The 16984-nt window shown below is 36.9% G+C and overlaps 1 protein-coding gene across 48 annotated transcripts in view; it reads left to right on the plus strand.

Moving 5' to 3' along the window:
* PTPRD (protein tyrosine phosphatase receptor type D) overlaps nucleotides 1–16984 on the plus strand; it is a 1485253-nt gene that overhangs the window by 1325365 nt on the left and 142904 nt on the right. For all 48 annotated transcript variants that reach the window (XM_060762309.2, XM_060762310.2, XM_060762317.2 and 45 more), the window contains 2 exons: nucleotides 2031–2290; nucleotides 14493–14586. In XM_060762309.2, the coding sequence (XP_060618292.2) occupies nucleotides 2031–2290; nucleotides 14493–14586 (354 nt within the window). The remainder of the gene's footprint in view (nucleotides 1–2030; nucleotides 2291–14492; nucleotides 14587–16984) is intronic.

The raw sequence follows: 16984 nt of genomic DNA on the forward strand, positions 1-16984 counted from the left end.
AAGCATTTTCTGCAGAGTTCTCTGTAAGCACTGCACATGGTTGCTAACAGATTTGTGTAAATATGTGGCATCCAGAAATCTTTTAGTGTTGTCAATTTTTTTCTTGACTCCCAACATTGGACTAAGGAGACCCCATTTGATATCGGGTCCCACAATTTAAAAAGCCCTAGTCTAGAAGACAGTAGAGAGGTATTTGAGACCAACAAACATTTTTGTAAATTTTGTTGGGGACAACCCTCCAGGATTCCTGGGAATCTAATGAAGTATCATAACTCTGCAGTTGCTCATCCCATATTATGTAGTCATTATTCATTCATCAGTGTTTATTTTAAAAAAATTTCTTTAAAAAAGAAAAAGAATACGTATCTGATGTTCCTCAGGATATATCTGACCCACAAAACAATGTACTGGGCATCATTTCCTCAACCACATAGATAGGAAACACATGGTCCACAGCCAACATACAACTCCCTTACATTCCCCTGAATCCTGCTCATCCAAACAGAAATATTCAAAATATTCCAATTCATGAAGACAACACATTTCTAGAAAGCATTGCTAAGGGTCTTCCTTTAATGGTGAAAGAGGGGTGTTTCCCTTTTTTCTGTTGGTTTTGCTGTGGCTGATGGTATATTTTTGAAGGAGATATGTCCCATCGTACAACTCTGGGCTGGAGTGGTATAAGCTCCCAGACCTGCTCAAATTGCCCAGTCCTGTTCTAATCCATGTAGAGAAATTGTATGCAACACTGGCTCTTTATTATGGACAACCAAATATATAGTAAATTCGTGATAATACAAATGCATGGGATTAAGGGAGCAGATAACAATTTTAATGCCCATTCACCTCTGTTAACAGATGCCCTATAGAAATGAAGGGATGTTTATCATTATCTCCCTGCCTCTCAAAACCCGGTCAAGAAAATAACGTACTTGTAGTTTTAACTGATATTTTCAAATGCCCAAATGTTCAAAGAAATTATTCTACAGAGAAATTTTATGGGTCTTTTGACTAAAAATGATACGATTATTTTTCTAGTAACACATTTTACTGAGAAAAAAAAACATGTCCAGATGGCCATGGTTATGTGCAAAAAGTATGACTGTTTAGAAACATGGAGTTTTTTTGTATGACAATAATGTGTCTTGAGCAAAATATTGACCACAAATCTTCACTTGTAGCATGTGAGCCAGGTGTTAATTATTTAATTGTGTCCACAGCGCTGTCAGATTAAATGTTAAATGAAATTAAATTATTAGATGCCCATAAACTATATCAATGACAAGTTTGAAAAAAGGAAAAATTATGAAAATGAGCAAATCAGTTTTTAAAAAGCATTCAAAGTAAGCATTAAGTGACATTCCTTTTTAAAAACAGTATATGACAGTTTTAAAGACAGTTATTTAAAACTGCAGTAGAAGTTATATACCAATTACACAGAAGAATGTGTACAACACATCAGGAAAGCTACAACTGTTGCCATTTAAGTATCGGATACCTACAGGTGGCTGACCCTATCAGATTAAGCAATTTTGATTATGTGTGACAAAAGGGATATATATATATATATATATATATATATATATATATATATAGGGTATTTTCTCCCTCATTCATGTTAAAATACCCTCCTGGGTTTTAGATGCTATGCACATTGGGACAAGATGTGAAAAAAACCCTCTGATTAATATGGAGAAAATGGATGCAAAATTTATTTGCATGACATTCTCCACCAGATTCAGACACAGACACTTTCTTGCCTTTCTTTTCAAAATAATCTTATGACTACTATCGAAAATGGATAGGATATTACATATTAGGATTCTTCAGATAATCCAGGAGTATCTCCTTGTGTTTCTCTCTTCATGTTCTTAGCAATAATTTTCATGATCTAATACTGGTTTTAGGTGAATTGCTATCACGAACATACCATTAATTGAACCCTAGATAATAGAAGTTTTTCCTGTACTATTTCCTTAACTACTCATATTTTGCTTTGAAAAATAATAAAATGAATCCCCGCTCCTTAGATCCTTTATGATGATGGAAAAATGGCAGTTGAAGTGGATGGTCGAGCCACTCAGAAACTTATCACCAACTTGAAGCCTGAGACATCTTATTCATTTGTGCTAACCAATAGAGGGAATAGTGCTGGAGGTCTTCAACACCGGGTAACAGCAAAAACGGCACCAGATGTTCTGCGTACCCAACCCCTCTTCATTGATAAGACCAATCTTGATGGGATGATAACAGTGAAACTACCGGAAGTACCTGCAAACAAATCCATAAAGTAAGTTATAATGTATAACTCACTGATAGTTGAGGCACTTTAATAACGGATGGACTAAGTGTTACAACACCATATGAGTTTATATTTGAAGGTTATAAGTAGAGTTAAAACTGATGTGTGATTTGGGTATGTTTTGGTTAGTTCGTTCTTTGTTTAGTATTGTACGGCATTGTCTTCCGCAACTTGTTGTAAACTGCCCTGAGTCCCCACACAGAGATAGGGTGGGATATAAATAAAGCTTTATTATTATCATTATACTGACACAAAAACATAGTATGACACAGCAAACGAGACATATATATGCTGGATTTCGTATTATTATACTTCATATTATTATTATTATTATTATTATTATTATTATTATTATTACTACTACTACTATTATTATTATGTACTGCAATTAGCTTATAATAATTTCAATACAAATTATCGAAACATTTGCTATTTTGTAAGCTATCTACTAGGTTTATCTTCTGCTTTTCCTCCATAACAGTACTCTAAATGGTACATATCAAGCTTCTAGATAGCCTTACAAATATGTGCTATCTGGGCATAGACATACCTGATGCAAGATTACTATAGCGTGTCCTTTTGAGCTAATTCACCTTACTGGCCAGGAGTGATGGGAGTTGTAGTCCAATACATCTGGAGAACAACAAATTGGTAAAATATTTGTGTATATAGACAACTTTTAATATAAGTTCTATGGGCAGCTCCTAAATCAAATGCTATATTAAAAGAGAATATGTGTGGGCAATTTTGCATCTACAATCCTATGGGCCACAACCAAAAGACAACAAAATTCCTTGTTTTCTCTCTGTTTCTACTTCTAAGTCACATTGTCTCACTTCTTTTCACCTTCTTGAATGAGACACATGGATAGAAGTTATTTGAGAGGAGACACAACCTCACAGAGGGATGGAAAAGTTATATAGATTTGGCAGGACTTTGATTTATATTTTTGGACAATTTTTACATGAAAAAAAAATTTGAGGGGCCCAGAGCACATTGATAAATTGATAAGGAGGCTTCAAAGGTGAGGTCCAAAGCAGCCCAAACGTAGTTTTCCCATCCCTGAAATACAATGTATGGTACTATCAGCACGTGAAGGTTCATTTGAACCTCCAAATGCTAATAACTTAGGACTCATTCATAAGGATTGCAGGTCTCTGGAAGCACTGACAGCTTCCAGTTCTTTTTGTTTTAATTTTACCTACATTCAGGTTTACATCCAAATTCTTTATTGAAAAATCCAAGGTTTCCCTCAAGCCATGCTCCTCTTCCCTATTCTACTGGACTTACGCAGCATTTCAGAAATTGATTTTCATTAGGTTGCTGTGATTTTTTTCGAGCTGTATACCTCCCAAACTCACTGATTGAATTGCAAACTTCATGGCTACTCAAATACTAATTCAAGCTTGCTAACTGCAACATTCACAATTGCTTTAAACAGGTAAGGGTTCTTTTTCCCACCCTGGACCTTCCACAGGTATACACTCCACTTGCCTCACTGCCAACAGAATCTCTGAAGATGCCAGCCACAGATGCAGGTGAAACATTAGGAGATAATGCTGCTGGAACATGGCCATATAGCCCCTTAAAAACTCACAGCAACCCAGTGATTCCAGCCATGAAAGCCTTTGACAATACATTGATTTTCATTAGTTTCCCATCAGGCAACCTTATCTTCAGGAGTCAAAGTGCTGGGAGAAAACAATAATGTGTTTTAAAAAATGAAATATTGTACTACATAAACATCAGGATCATTTTGGTTTGGTGCACATGTTCCTCTTTTTCTAGCTTCATCTCTGATCTGTGCTCTAGAAATGCTAACTGTTTACTGATGACAGCCATCTTAATTAGTTTTAGGCTTAAACAAAACAGACAACCAAATAGAGATAGCTTTCATTTAAGAAAATACTTATATAATTTAAATTAACCTGAGAAGCAGGAATGATTTTATTTTTGGTAATTCAGATATTTTGGGATAGAAGATACAAAATCATTCAGACACATCATAAACAGGAGCCAAAATTATATACCTATTTAGTGTAGCTCAAATATATGCTAAAGAATTTACATGGGATCTCAGAATTGAACATGGCCTTGATCTTATAACGATTGTGTAATGGTCAGCTCCCCATCAATCAAATTAAAGATGAGAGAGAGGACTTTGTATGTGGAATTAATGGGCTCACTACTGATCATTCTTACCTTAACAAAATTAATTTCAACAGGGAGAAATGTAAAGTACTATACCAAAGCAGAAAAAAATGAAATGCACCAATATAGGACTGATGATATCTGGCTTGATAACAGTATATGTGAAAGGGATCTAGGAGGCTTAACAGACCATAATCTGAACCATGAGTCAACAGTGTGATGAAGCAGCTAAAAAAAGTCAATACAATTCTAGACTACATCAACAGGAGTATAGGATCTTTGGTCATACTTCACCTGAAATACTGTGTCCACTTCTGAGCACTGGAATATATTGACAAGCTGGGATGTGTCCATAGGAAAATGAAAGTAAAAGGCCTAGAAACCATGTTATATGATGGGCAGCTTAGGGAACTGGATATATTCTGCCTGGAGAATGGAAGGTTAAGAAGTGACATGCTTAATTCTTTGAAAGAGTGCCATGCTGAAGATGGACTATGTTGGGGGGGGGGGGGGGTTGTTGTTGTTTTTCTGCTCCAGAATTAGGAGACACAAAGTTATGGATTCAAACTGTGGGGGAAAAGGTTTCCACCTGAACATTAGGAAAAGCTTCCTGATTGCAAGAGCTATTTGACAGTAGAAAACATTGCCTTGGAATGTGGTGGTCTTATCCTTTGAAGGGTTTAAAACAGATACTGGATACCTATTTGTCAGGAATACTATGATTGAATATTCACTCATGGCAAAGGTTGCGCTAGATGGCCCTTGTGTCCTCTTCCATGATTTTAAGTTCAATATGTTCATCTTTGGGATGGGAGTGAGTGTTATCATGTGCTCTAGCTCACTGCTTCTTAAATTGTTGGTCCCAACCTCAAATGGGGTACTCTTAGGTCAGTTAATAGAATGCCAAGTTTGCAACTTTGTGGGGTTTTTTTGGTTTTTTTGTTTTTGTTTCTATTTAAAAAAATACAATACAACTGTTTGGTTCACTCCTGATACAATAAATAAATAAATAAAGTGTTGAAGTCACAAAAATGGCAACTGTAAAAGGTTTGTGTAAATGCTACCCATTTACACAAATATGCTAGAAGCAGTGCAGTGTTTATAGTGGACTCTGCAGAAAATGCTTCAACTGTGCTTCGCCAAAAGGAAAACCATCCTGTTTAACAGGACTTGCAAATGCTGATTTTATTTTCAGTGAATGTTTGATTTTTATACCTATTTTATATACCTGGACTCACATAAAACATTCTCGGGTGGAAAAAGGTTACAAATGGAAAAAAATTAAAAAGTCCTGCTCTATATGTGCTATTTGTATCTATGAGACAAGGAGCCCCCGGTGGCGCAGTGGGTTAAAGCACTGTGCCGGCAGGACTGAAGACCGACGGGTTGCAGGTTCGAATCCGGGGAGAGGCGGATGAGCTCCCTCTATTGGCTCCAGCTCCTCAGAAGCCTCCCACAAGGATGATAAAACATCAAAAATCATCCAGGCGTCCCCTGGGCAACGTCCTTGCAGATGGCCAATTCTCTCACAACAGGAACAGTTGCTCCTGACACAAAAAAAAAAATCTATGAGACAAATCAAATCTTCATTCTGATCAGAGATAGCCCTCTTCCCAGAAAGGGTTAATTCTTTATTGGACAGATGTCATTCAGAATATGGCCAAGTTTAATGGTCTGGTATGTAGTAAAGCACGTTCTCCTGTGTCTAGGGTACATGTATCAAGCTTTTTCTACCCTTGTAATGGGAAAATAATATTTATTACCTGCTCAGACCATGAGGAATTCTTATCCTGCTTCCTCAGTCTCCTGCATAATTGTTCTGTTTCATTTCAATGCACCTGGGAAACAATATTCAAAACAAGTTGAAATGATCCCTCTTCCGCCACACACTTGTATGTACATATATTTGCTTTTTGACAAAATTTATTTCCTTAAACCTATTTTCTTAAAGTTCAGTTTGACCTATATACTGTTTGTGTAGATCTATGTAGTATTAAAAATATATTTTGGGCAGCTGCTGCTTTATTGTATATGATCTTGTAACACAAATGCTGCAAGGATTAAAGCACCAGTTGGATGCTAGAGTTTGTTCTGTGTGCTGTTGATCTCATGTGATTATTCTGTCATTTACTTGTTGCCAGTGAGATGTTCAAGTCATTTATTATTATTTTTGCAATTAAGATGAGTCTCTGGTGATTATCTATTTGCATATTATCCTCCTTTTCTACATATATACTATCTCCCATTAAATTTTTTTTACTGTTTGCAATATTGTATGCAACCATTCATTATTTTATGCTGATACAGAGATTTCAATTAGTACCTAAAATATCATTCAAATTTCATATTACATTGAATAATCTTTGTAAAATGGAATTTTTGCAGTCAGGGAATTACCATTCTCATATTCACTTTACTCTAGAGTTTCAAAGTAAATAGGTCTCATTATATATGTATGTGTGTGTGTGTATAGAGAGAGAGAGAGAGAGAGAGAGAGAGAGAGAGAGAGATTTATACAGTTTGAATTACCACTTGAAGGATTCAAAGTCATTTGGTTCTCTGCATTTGATCATATCCAACTTGGCAGCAGATATCCCAACCTCTACAAAATCTGACCACATGTGGTGCTGGCCCTTATATCAGATAATATTCACCTATGGTAGAAAACTCAGTTGCATCAGACACTTTTGGAACAAAAGGTTCTGTAATTACTTAATTCTCCCAAACCCTTGATATCCACACAAACATGACAATTGATGGGAGATAGACCAGTCCTTAACCTGCCCTTTTATTAATATGCCTGCAAATATTTATAAAATAGGTTGAAAATTTGGAAGGATTTGAACATTTGAGACAAGGACAGAAAAAAATCTAATCCTTTATGGATTATGAAAACAAGATTCTACAAACTTTCCCTACCTTTATCAAATGTTTTAACACTTGGTTTTAGCGTTTGGTCATCCAACACAATGGGAATGCACCCAACTGTGTTCCACACTTTCCTATCCTGCATCTCCTTCTCTTGGGGCCCTTCCAGACAGGCCCTATATACCAGGATCTGATCCCAGGTTTCCTGTTTATCCCAGATTATCTGGCAGTGGGGACTCATATAATCCAGTTTAAAGCAGAAAACTTGGAATTGGATCCTGGGATATAGGGCCTGTCTGGAAGGGCCCTTGATTTTGCCTATGTCCTTCTGCTCACTTATGTAGAAATTCTATAGGAATTGTCATTCTAAAGAAGATCCATGCCCTACTGAAGTCATGTACTTTATTATCCCCAAGTTGCCAACAAGATTGGTTCTGCAGGTTTGTTCTTAAGTTGAATTTGTATATAAGTCAGAACAGGTACATTTTTAAGTTTGACTCGAGACACACACACACACATGCTTTGGATAGCATAGGGAAAGGATTAACATTCCTGTGGAATTTTTTTTTTTTTTTTTTTTTTTTTTTTGCTGTCTGTGCCTGTAATAATTGGATTTTGAACATTTTGGCTTGTTGTAGAAACAAGGATTTGTGATAAAACTTCAATGGAGACATCTTTTCCCCATGAAAACTCTTTCAGGAGTGAATTTCCCTTCCTAGGGGCAGATTTCTCCACACTTCCTCTTGTCTCACACACCTTTGAAACTATGAGTCGTTTGTAAGTCAGGTGTTTGTAAGTCTAGGACTGCATGTAGTTGGTTACAACAGCATATGGCAAAGCTAAAAATAAGGTCAACTGTATGCCATGGTTCAGGATCATTGTATTTGTTTTAATAGAATAACTAGTTTAATATGTTCTCTATTTTTTTAAAAAACACATATCATGGACACTGTTTAGAAATGGATTCTTATTTTCAACAAATAAAAAAAAGCAAGTTGTGATTCAACACTAAAAGAGGATTCTGTAACCAATGGATTTGACAGCTTCTGTTCGCAGTTCTGGAACATGGTTTACAAGGCTTCTTAAATGGCTCTGTGCAGGTTAAACAACAAAGATAGTACTAAAGAGCTGACAGCATAGTGCCAATAGGGATTCAAAACGATGGACAATAAAGAGTTGCTAAGAAAGCATGAAACACAGCAAAATCAATAAGTGTTATTGCTTGGGTTGCAGTGATTTTTGCTGCCTGTAAGATTCCCATGTGTGTGCCAAAGGGAATGAAGGAAAATGAACAGGTAGTTAAAATATTGTGAGGTTGCAACTTGGTGACATTCCTTAAATGAAAGCGCTCATTTTTTCCCGAATGAACTTTCTCATGATTGAAGATATGAAGATATACATGGTCAATCTTTAGTATGAACTTAGTGGAAGTATGAAAAATAAAACCATTGCCTTAACTGAGTAGATCCATGATTTGGAAGCGGTAGGAAGGAAGTATTAATATGTAAAGCAATGGAAAGGCTTGTGGAGAAAAGCGATTACAATAGAATCCAACATAAACAGGCTGGCAGAACGTGGGATAAGCTCAAATGTTGGATAATAAGGAGGGATTAAGGAAAAGCCTATTAAACATCAAATTGTTGCTTACAAATTAAGAAACAAAGTATCATGTTTTACAACAAATTGACAGAAAAATCAGTTCAATAAATGGTAAAGTTATGTAATAATTACTGTATTTACGAATTTAGCACCAAAACATTGCAATGTATTGAAACAGCTGTGGATCCATGTGGGAGGCAGACTGCATTGGATAATACAGAATGTTGGATGAGCAAAGGTTGGATAAGCAAGACTCCACATAGAAAGGTAGAAAAACAGTAACACTAGCCCATGTAGAGAAGAGGGAGAGATGTTGGAGTTATGACTGAAGTAGCTCACCAAAAACTTGGTATAAGAACAGGAAGATGTAAAGTAATTTTTTAATTACTCTAAACATCCATTTCGACTGAGAAAAAGCAGGCGATCAAGAAGGCAATATCTCAGGAAGCGAGGTTTGATGTTTAAAAAGCATTGCATTATGTTGTAACTACACTTAGATGCTCCCTTTTTCAGAACCTAAATGATAGGAATAGGGCCCTTGATCTTGGCACAAAGTGGCAAAGGGGTTGCAATCTTTTGAGATGTGTTTGTATCAGATTAAACCCCTAACAGGATTGGGTTTATGAATCTCAGTCTGAATTGGATTTATTTATACAGGTTGAAAAGATGTTTACATTGTAGATTTTTTTTCCCCAGAAATGAACAGAAATTTCATTTGGTGAAATTCAGATTCGGTGAAAATTTGTATTTTACTCCCATTACAGATTGAGTATCCCTTATCTGGAATTCCAAAATCCAAACAAAAAAAAAATCCTCAAAAATTGTCCACATGTGTGACTGAGATAACAACACCTTTGATTTTGTCTGGTTCAATGAACAATGGAACAAAATTGTTTAAGATATTCTATAAAATTACTTTCAGGCTATGTGTATATGATATATATGAAACATAAATGAATTTTGTTTTGAGATTTGATCTGATTTCCAACTTATCTCATTATGTATGTGTATGCAAATAAAGGTGTTCCAAAATCTGCCCCACCAAAAAAATAATAATCAAAAATCAAAACCAATTCTGGCCACAAGCATTCTAGATAAGAATATTCAAGCTGCAATAAGTTTACTAATGTTCTCCAACCCCAATATATGGGAGAAGTTTGTTGAAGAAACATACCGCAAGACCTTTTACTTTTAAAGGCGCTCCATGCAGTCATGCTAGCCACATGACCTTGGAGGTGTCTACAGATAACGCCAGCTCTTCGGCTTAGAAATGGAGATGAGCACCAACCCCCAGAGTCGGGCATGACTGGACTTAATGTCAGGGGAAAACCTTAACCTTTTTATTTCTTTTTAAAAGTTTTGTTTGTGTTTATCTTGTATAATAACAATAAATGGTCATTTTATTCTTAGATTTTTTAAAAAAAAATTAAATAAATACCAATGTAACCCAATTATGACATCAACTCATATCTGGCTGGCTGAACTATTTACACTAATGCAAATCATACTACTTATCCTGTCACATGTGAAATACCTTGTAAATATTTAGACACTATAAATATTATATCTCAGGTTACAGTGTGATATAGCAAAATGCAAACATTTGTATTAATGCATTAAGCTTGCATCCATGCATTAAATGATCTTGTGGCTGGCTTGATTATAGAATTGGAAGAGATCCTAAGAGCCATGCAGTCCAACCCCCTGCCATGCAGGAAAACACAATCAAATCACTCACAACTGATAACCATCCAACCCCTTGTTTAAAAGCTTCCAGAGAAAGAAACTTCTCCACACTTTGAAGGATCCTATTCCACTGTCAAACAGCTCTTATCATCAGGAAGTTCTCCCTAATGTTTAGGTGAGATATCTTTTCCTGCAATTTTGCATCCATTGCTCTGTGTCCTAGTCTCCAAAGCAATAGAAAACAAACCTGCTCCCCTCCCCTCAATGTGACAACTTTTCAAATATTTAAACGTGGCTGTCATGTCCCTTCACCTTTCTTTTCCTCAAACTAAACATGCCTAACTTCCCAAGCCGCACCTCATAGGACTTGACTTCCAGACCTTTGATCATTTTGATCAGCCTTTTCTGGACAAATTAATTGCTTTGATTTTAGAAATAGAATTTGGACCCTCTCTCTTGCCCAACTAGCATCAAGATACCCTGCTACAACTTAGATCCTTAACTTTGATTATACTCTGGAGCCTAATTGTTTGTTTTCACAGTCAACTCTTAAGGCTAAACTCTTAAGAATTTATTTTTTAAACCAATTTGCCATGAGCATTTGGCAGACATCTTTCTGCACTGATGATTTGATATTTTCACACAGAAGAGCAAGCCCTTGTCCCTTCAGCAATGACATTTTGCGAGGACATTCTGCAAATGTCATTTTGAATGTGTGAATGTGATAAATCTGTGTGGATGTGAAGAGTGGAAGAGCAGGGAGCAATGTTTGTTTTTAGTTACAATAGGAGCATTATTTTAGTTTTTCTATGTACAAAATGGTTACATTATCTTTTATTACTGGAAAAATGTATTGTGTGTATTCTTTAGAATAAAATGTTTAAATTTAACATTGTTATTTGAAATTTTAAAATTTGCCCAAAGTCTGATATCATCAAAAGAAGCCCTGTTACATATCCTCCCACCTCATGAGTGTAGACTAGTTGACACACGTGACAGAGCATTCTCTATAAAATTACCGCAACTGTGAAACTCCCTCCCGAGAGAGGTCAAACTGGTTCCAACCTTTTTGAATTCCTCGCAGGCAGTGAATACTTTACTAGTTGTATTAACTTCTACATCTTAAAATGAGGCACATCTGCTTAGGCTGTTTTTAAAACTTTTTAAAGAGCTCTTTTAAACTGTGTTTTAGTTATCAATATATGTTTTAATAGTGGTTATATCTACTGTACATCAGGTTGTGGGTCAAGGGATGCTAAATGTGTCCCAGTTCAGTGACATTACCCCTATGGACCCATGAAGCATTGCCTGTCCTATGCCCAAATCCTGACATTCTGCTATCTCATTCAACTACATAGGGATAATTGGTTAAAATGGAGTCCCCCTTTAATACCAATCTTAATTTCTCTACATTAAGAGTAGGGCAACAAGAAGCCACTTGCAATTTTCAGGAATCCTTCAAATTCTCTGTGGGCATGGACAATGATGGTAAAGGTAAAGGTAGTCCCCTGACATTAAGTCCAGTCATGTCTGACTCTGGGGTATGCTTATCTCCATTTCTAAGCCGAAGAGCCAGTGTTGTCCGTAGACACCTCCAAGGTCATGTGGCCGACATGACTGCATGGAGCGCCGTTACCTTCCCGCCGGAGCGGTACCTATTGATCTACTCACATTTGCATGTTTTCGAACTGCTAGGTTGGCAGAAGCTAGGGCTGACAGCGGAAGCTCACGCCGCTCCCCGGAATCAAACCTGCGACCTTTCGATCAACAAGCTCAGCAGCACAGTGCTTTAACCCACTGCGCCACCGACAATGGACAATGATAGTAGACCCTTTTCCCTAACCTCACACATTTATTCTATTCCAGATAACCTACACAAAAATCCTAAATTAATTTTAACATTTTATTCATATGTGCTATATAGCTCCATGCAGTCATGCTGGCCACATGGCATCTACGGACAACGCCGGTTCTTCAGCTTAGAAATGGAGATGAGCACCACCACCCCAGTTGGACACGACTAGACTTTATGTCAAGGGGAAACCTTTACCTTTACTGTATAGCCAGCATAGTATAGTGATTTGAGCATGGGGTTATGACTCTGGAGACCAAGATATAAATCCCCACTTGGTCATGGAAACCCACTGGATGACTTTGGAGAAGTCACATTTTCTTGCAGGAATGTAAAGGCAAAACTCCCAGTGAAGAAATGAGAAGAAGTGTAAATGTTGCAGTTGGCCACCTTGATGTCCTTGCAGCTTGAACTGCAAGGCCATTAAATGCTAATCAAGGTGGCTAGTTGCAACATTCACACCTGCTTCAGACAGACAATAATTCTTTCTCTCACCCTGAACAGTCCACAGATACATAAACCCCACTTGCCTAGTTTCCAGCAGACCTCATAACCTCTGAGGATGCCTGCCACAGATGCGGGCAAAACGTTAGGAGAGAATGCTTGTGGAACATGGCCATACAGCCCAGAAACTCACAGCAACCCAAAAGAAGAATGATCTTAAATTGCAGGTTTCACTGTCTCTCCCACCATCCATACCTGCCTTTTAAGAAGTATATCACACTTAGAAGTATAGTCATTAGCCAGGATGCAGGAGGTAATACTCTCCTCGATGATCCAATTTAGCAGCACCTTTTTCTTTTATTTTTTAAAAATTAGCAGCACCTTTTCCTTTTATTTTGTAAAGATAAAACTGTAGCCAAAAATAAAAATAGTTAAACCAATTTTTGTTTCTCTGTGGTAATATTGCAATAAACTTTAGGGTCATACATAACTTGAATAATTCTAACTACAAAGAGAAGTTAACATGTGAGCTAGATAGAAAACCTTAGGATCTCTCTGCCTTTAGTAATGTTTTATTTCATATTGTTGTACTTAGATTCGTGTATAAATTTTGATATGTTTTATTAATATGTATTTATGTGTAATGGCCTTGAATTGTTGCTGTATGTTAGCCACTCTGAGTCCCTCAATGAGGGAGGGAGGGTAGGATGTAAAACAAAGTAAATAAATAAATGGTAAAAGAGATCTCCTGTTGTAATGCACATTGCATCATATCCTACAGACATTTCTCTTCCTTGTATTATCTGCACAGGAAATAATATTGCTATGCAGAAATATTATTTTTTATGCACAAAAAGCTGTTTCCTGTTCAGAAAATACTGTTTTTAAGTGAAGATCACATGTGAAGTGTTGCTCAGAAAATTTTGCATGGAATGTGCTGAATAACAGTAGTTTTGCATATGAAACAGCTTTTTATCCACAGAAAATAGTATTTCTGAAGATGCTCCCTTCCCATAATCCATCCCTACTGAAACAATTCCTGGAGGAAGGTAGTAACATTTATATTGGCCCATTTCAGTTAAAGATTTTTTTGTGTATTTTTGTTATTTTGAGGGGTTTTATCTATTTTATTATCTATTTATGTATTTATTTTAATTTAATTACTCTCTGTCATCTAGTTATATTTGAAAAAACAAATAGTACTTTCAGAATATCTTTTGTTTCTGGTTGGTTGGTTTGATTTATTAGTAGCCACTCTTAAGTGTGCAAGTTGTACTCTAAAAGTATTATTACACACTTTTTCATATAAATATGTTTATATTTAATGAATGTATCTTTGATAATTTCCCATACATTCTGATTTTATGCCTCCTTGAGTTGCAGTTGGCCACTGGGAATTCACTGGATAGGCTAGAATTCTGAACTGACATCATTTGGAGATTTAAGATTCCTTAAAATTAATTTCAGGGCTGGTTTCTGAACCATTTGCTTAGAGATTATTGCCTGTAGGATGAAGTTTTAAATCGAATCCATACCAACACATCATTCTCTTTATGTATATCTCATTGATGTCTTTTGTTTCCTTTGCAGAGGTTACTATATAGTAATTGTGCCTTTGATAAAGAAGTCTGATGGGAAATTCATGAAACCACGAGAGAGCCCAGATGAGATGGAATTAGATGAGGTATCATATATTTGCTTTAGTTTTCTTTCCCATTGCAAAAATGTTTGTGTTAAAAGCAGTCTTAATTATTGTGTCTAATTAATATCAGCAAGTTTGTGTTTTCTTTCTCTTTTGGATACCTTATCATTTTTGTATTGGAGGTGGCCTCTGGGGCTAGAAACAAAAAGCCAATTAGTTAAATTAAAAGACATTAAGTTACAATGAGGCACACAAAGTGACTGATCTTTGTTGGCATTAATATTTTATTCTTGCCGATTGTAAGGATAATGCAGAAGGTGAAATGAGTTGTCAGCAAAAGTATAATCACCATTGATATGAACTCTAGTAAAGGTCTGGTTCATTAAAAGGGTGTTTGCTAAAGCTGAATCAAATGCTAAATTGCAATTTGCTCTGCAGTTTAACATTTGACCTCACTCTCAGTCTCTTTACCTGCTTCTTCTATGCAAAAATACTTCTAATTAGAACATGTTTCTTCTCTCAGACTCTCATCTTCTATCTTCTAGAATTAAGCATAACACAAGGAGAGAAATGTTTTCCATATTTGAAAAAAATCACAATAATGTGTTGAGTGCTTAACACATTTAGCTAGTTTCCAAATTAATCTGGTTAATCTGGTATCATCTACTATTTCCTTATATATGATATTTTAAGGTAATTACATTTTTAAAAGATTCTTCATTTAAGGTTAATTTCTTTTATTACTCTACATACTCACATAAAAGTATAGACATTGGTATGCTGAAATCACCCAGAAGTGAAAGTCTTGGTGTCACGGAACAGCTCCAAGACCAGTTCCGTGAGCTTGGCGCAAGGAGTCTTTTAGGCAGTCGAGTGGGCGGCACACTAACAGAATTCCCAGTGTATCACTGGTTTTCAGACTCAGGTATACACATTCAATGTGATTCAGCTCCCTAACAGATAATTTGGTCAAGTTAAGATGGTCTTTATAGACTAGAGTTACTCCATCCACCCAACCCCTGTCCACTTTCCCTCACCTGCTCACTGATGCAGTACCTGACTGGGAAGGCCTGGGCCTGGGTTGGAGCATTATCACCTCCCAGTCAAGTATTAGTGAAGCATGCCAGGTCAGTTCCCTAATCTTTGAGGAGCTCATAGATGAGTCTTATTTTTCACTGACCTGCCATTGATTATGAGCAAGGCAAGGTTTTGTGGTTGGTCTGGATCACTCTCCAAGTTCCCCAGATGACTGGAAGGTGAAATCGGCATTAAACACCTTTCCCTTCTTACTCTATGAGGGCATGTGATACTGCCATCACCATATCTCCCTCTGTCCTGTATGACTTGTATTGCCGCCCTACTTTTTGAATACATTGAATTAAAAATAAACAATAGAGGGTCAAAGAGACAACCAAAATATAAAATAAAAACACAAAAGACAAATTATAACATATTAATACAACAATCATCAATGGGTGTGTTCCCTATCGACCAGGCCGATTAGCTGGTCCAGCAATGCCCTACTCCCACCAGGGGACAGCCTTGTAGTCAACTAGATGGTTCTGGCTAGCCCTCTCACTGCTACCCAATCCTTCAGTTGACTCTCTCACAATCAGATGGTGTAATATACCCAGAGTGACCAGTATCCACCCAATATGCTGTTTTTACCACAAGACAATAACTAAGCAAAACAATACTTAACACACCCCACCACTCAGTGGATGTGGTTCTCAGGCAATCAGGCAATCAGCTGGTTAGTCCATCAGAACCCTATTCATGCTAGGTTGCTGCCTTGTAGCTAGGTGGCTCAATGTAGTCCTCCAACCAGTCCCTCACACTGCCAACTGCACATCAATCTGAGAACAATTGGCATCCACTCAAATGAAATAATAGGAGTTTTCATACACGTAGCAGTACACAACACAATTTAAACAGAATAAAAATAAACTCTCTTTTCAGCCAGAGAAATAAAGCCCAGCCAATAGAACAGCAGCAGTAGCAAAATCTGCTCTTCTTCTCCTAGCAGATGGCATTGACTCTCTCAGCCCTGGTGGACCCCACAGCTGGGATTCATGGCACTAGCAGACAGAATCTATTGAGTCCCAGCAAGCGGGGGCTTGAGTCTTTGAAAAGGCAGGAACAATGGATCTTCCCTCCACAGATGGGCCTTATCAATTAAATCTTTCACTCACACTGGAGATTTGCTGGAGATTTTTAGAGAGATTTTTTTATATATATACTATAGCTCAGAAGGTGGGTAAAACAGGAATGCTGGGTGTAAAAGCTCTAACCTGGGCAAATGATGAGGGCTCTATCCAATTTATTTATTATTTATTTAAAACATTTATATTCCATCCTTCTCACCCCGAAGGGGACTTAGGGCGGAGCACAGCATATATGCAGCAAACATTCAATGCCGGGACACAAATTCATATACGCA

The sequence above is a fragment of the Anolis sagrei genome, chromosome 2 (assembly GCF_037176765.1).
Source record: "Anolis sagrei isolate rAnoSag1 chromosome 2, rAnoSag1.mat, whole genome shotgun sequence".
Taxonomy (NCBI): Eukaryota; Metazoa; Chordata; class Lepidosauria; order Squamata; family Dactyloidae; genus Anolis; species Anolis sagrei.